This window comes from Anarrhichthys ocellatus, unplaced genomic scaffold (genome assembly GCF_004355925.1).
Source record: "Anarrhichthys ocellatus isolate YVR2014 unplaced genomic scaffold, GSC_Weel_1.0 scaffold2, whole genome shotgun sequence".
Lineage (NCBI taxonomy): Eukaryota > Metazoa > Chordata > Actinopteri > Perciformes > Anarhichadidae > Anarrhichthys > Anarrhichthys ocellatus.
The window spans coordinates 6,938,513-6,941,909 of NW_022280032.1; the positions used below are offsets into that span (position 1 = coordinate 6,938,513).

A 3,397-nucleotide genomic window follows, 5' to 3' on the forward strand; every position below is an offset into this window, starting at 1 on the left:
CCCCCCCCCACCTCTCTCTCCCCAAGTGTAGAGGCCTCGCCCTGCAAGTCCAAAACAACAAAAGAAGATAAGCTTCCCCTCCCCCAGGGAAAGAACCAGTCCAGCACAAAAGGGGAAAAATGACCTATGACCCTGGGGGAAAAGCATGGCCGGAGACAACAAGAAAAACTGCATTTGAACCACCTCACTTTCGACTGGGAGAGATGTATGGACCTGTATGCAATGTGAGCCAATAAACAAGCTGGTCAACAGGCACCTGATATAGACAATGTGGAAACAGGAACAATCGATATTAATCTTGATGATAAGTACCTGGGTTTTATATAGAAACATGTCACCAATACACACGAACAGGGGCTGAAGTCTTATAATGGGCAATTTCTCTCTGAAAAGGCTGCAGAATAACAGTCATTATAAGGAGATAAAACATCATACACTACATATGGGTCACTGAACTCTCTATCGAAGACCACGTGCCGGTCCCTATAGGGACATTACAGTAATTTTACATCGGGGTCGAGGCGCTGTGAGGCTCGCAGAGCAGCAGCAAGCAGCATGGCTTCAGACTTTTTGTTTAAAAAAAAAAAAAGGCCACGCCTCTGCTTTGCTGCAGCTCGGTGTGCAGTGTGACAGCGGCTCGCCTCAGTTTATTTCAGTCGGGGACGGCAGAGAAACTAGAAGGAATAAGGCGGATACCGGGTTCCCTCTCTCTCGCTCTCTCTCTCATGCAGTTTTGAAGAAGACGCCCCCCCATCCTCCTCCTCCTCCCTGCACCTGTTCTGCTCCGTCTTGTTGCCCGTCTCTCGCAGGAGTTGATCCTCTTGCGGAGTTGAGTGGACGTCGCTTCTCATTGTTAGATAGACGTTGTAGTGAGCATGACTTCGGCGTTCAACCTGGATTACCACCCCCTGGCCGATAGTCGGTTAATGACTTCGACCGAAACGATGTAAGTAATCGGAAGTATCGATTTGTTTGCGTCGTATTCAACCAACACATTCGCTAGCGTTGTGCTTATTTATTTTTTTTTTTTTTAAGAGAGAAAAGCAACACAGTTCCGCGCGACTTGGTAGTTAGCCGCCGTTAGCTCAACTGGGATGCTAACGTTGCTAATGATACGAACAGTGACGGTGCGCTCACCTGGAGTTGAAGTAGTTTTGTCTAAACTACGACAATAAGGGACGCAACACCAACATAAGTCGATTACGTATATTTAATACGACTCGTAACCGCAGCACACACCGTTTAAGCTAACATCATATGAACCCAAAGTACACGCAGTTTGCTAGCTCGGTGTCGGATACAATAGTCAACTGACATGTGCTTCCGGAGACCTCACGTTTCAGTATCAGTCGTGAGAAACGGGATATATTAAGCCTTTAAGAACAATAATGGAGGGTGTATGTCTGTTCTACTTCACTTGTACAAATAAAGCGACATCTTCTTGGTTAGTTGATCAAGTTTACGTTGACGCGTGCTCGATCGAAACGGTAGTTTAGGTGTTAAAACATTCATTTATCAACGGGTTAAAGGGAAGTGCGTTGTGTAGAGTTAACCGTGTTAAAGCGGACGTAAAGTTAGCTAGTAGTGTGTTTTGTTGCCTACACGATATGTATTTTATTGGCTAAAGCTTAACAGCAGGAGTGGAGCTTGTTTTGTAGGCAGCACACGGTGCTACTAGCTCGGCTTGTCTGGCGCACTCCCAGTCCTGCTAGCTATCGAGCTAACTGTTAGCTAACGTCGTTAGCTGCACCCCACAGTGTCCATGTTGTAAGTAGAGTGCTTACTTAATGGCACAAAACACGTGGTTTGCTACATTATTGAGCCATTAATGGAAATCTTGTGACAGGGCATGTACACACGAGAGGAGACACAGAGGTCCATAGTATAAAACACATTCCTGTCGACACAGCTAACGATAATCCAGTTTGACAAACACCATTTCCACAGCATGCTTTTGCAACATTTTAAAATGTAAAAGCTTATACTTTCAGGAGTGCTATCTTTTTTTCTTTTTTTGCAGTAAAGTAGGCCTTGCTCTTTTTGATTTCATGGTCTTGCACAGAAGGAAATATCATGAACTGTTTTTATTTAAACAATAGCTTGAAACTATTTGTGTTCGAGTAGTTTTATCACCAATTTATATTTGTGTGGTTTATATGAATCAATGCACGGTCATATATCTATTTTGTTCTACTGTAAGAATAGCCAAAACAGTTTATTAACATTAAAAATGTAAGGTTTTGCTGCATTTCTTGATGACATGTGAGAGTATGTTGTATATTTCTTTTAGGTTTACATAGATGTAACTTTAAGGAAATGATGATGGATGCCTTTCAATGTTTTGTAGAAAATAATTGGCCTATTACTTAATAATTTGTAGCACCCATACCGTCCAATGATAATCCCAAATTGAGGGGAGCTCGGGGAATTCAATGGGTGTTTTTATATAATGGATGTTTACAGGATATTCCTTGAAGACTATCTCTTCTGTTGGAGATAGTGAGGTGGTGATTTAGATCTGGTCCCATATGTATTTGATTAATTTATCCCCCTGATTGTTGACAGTAAGAGCGACTATGAAGGCTTAAGTGTGATCCTTTGGCAGCCACTGTGATCGCCTTGTCGGCAAGATAAGCGTCGCAGTGATCTCTTTTGTTGTGGTCAGGGAGCTGTTGATCTGTGCGAAGTGTAGGATCTTGGCACTGGGCGTGGGGGCTCCTCGGGCCAGCTGTTCTGCTCGCTGTGAGGGTGGGGTGAGAGTGCCATGGAGCCAGATGTTGAAGGCAAAGAGTAGGAGGGCTCTGATCCAGTCTGTCACCTGTTTCTCTGCTCCTGCTGCTGGTTTTTGCGCTGCAATAATTACATGTCTGGCTGTCCTGGACCTACATGCAAAGCATCGGAACGCTCATAATCACGCGGCGTCATCGGAGGTTGAGCAAATTCCCCTGGAAGCTTCGCAAACAACAGATATTGTGGGACACAGTTGCATAACACCAGATGCACCCATCATGTCCATGAAATTGTCAGTGCTGTGCGGCGGTTTAGTTATTAACAAAGCCTACGCTAGAGGCATGTCAAATCAGCAAAATAAGATACGGGGTGTCTGGGCTCATGATTCCAAACTTGGATATTAATTAGCACACTATTTTCAAGATTATGCACCGTTCAGGTCAGCATGGTTATAACCTAGAAGGCAGTGTCTACAGTCCACATGAGATCAAATGAATAGCCGTTTCTTGAGTGGAGTAATAATGGATTGGTTTGAAGGTATGTGACAACAAGGATTGATGGCTTTCTGGAGCAGAAATATGTTTGAAAAATCAAATTTTACTCACTGAACTTGCACACCAAGTGTCTAAAATATATATATATATATATATATATATATAAATATCTT

At 43.3% G+C, this 3,397-nt stretch overlaps 1 protein-coding gene across 5 annotated transcripts in view; it reads left to right on the forward strand.

The window, feature by feature from the left end:
* LOC116390646 (CUGBP Elav-like family member 2) overlaps window positions 1–3,397 on the forward strand; it is a 27,698-nt gene that overhangs the window by 1,966 nt on the left and 22,335 nt on the right. Inside the window, exon 1 of one of the 5 annotated variants that reach the window (XM_031860568.1) lies at window positions 19–946. The exons of 3 other annotated variants lie outside the window; for them this stretch is intronic. In XM_031860568.1, coding sequence (XP_031716428.1) covers window positions 876–946 — 71 coding nt within the window. In that variant the 5' untranslated portion in view covers window positions 19–875. Of the gene's footprint in view, window positions 1–18; window positions 947–3,397 lie in introns of those variants that run through there. One more of the 5 variants, XM_031860559.1, reaches the window with a different exon arrangement.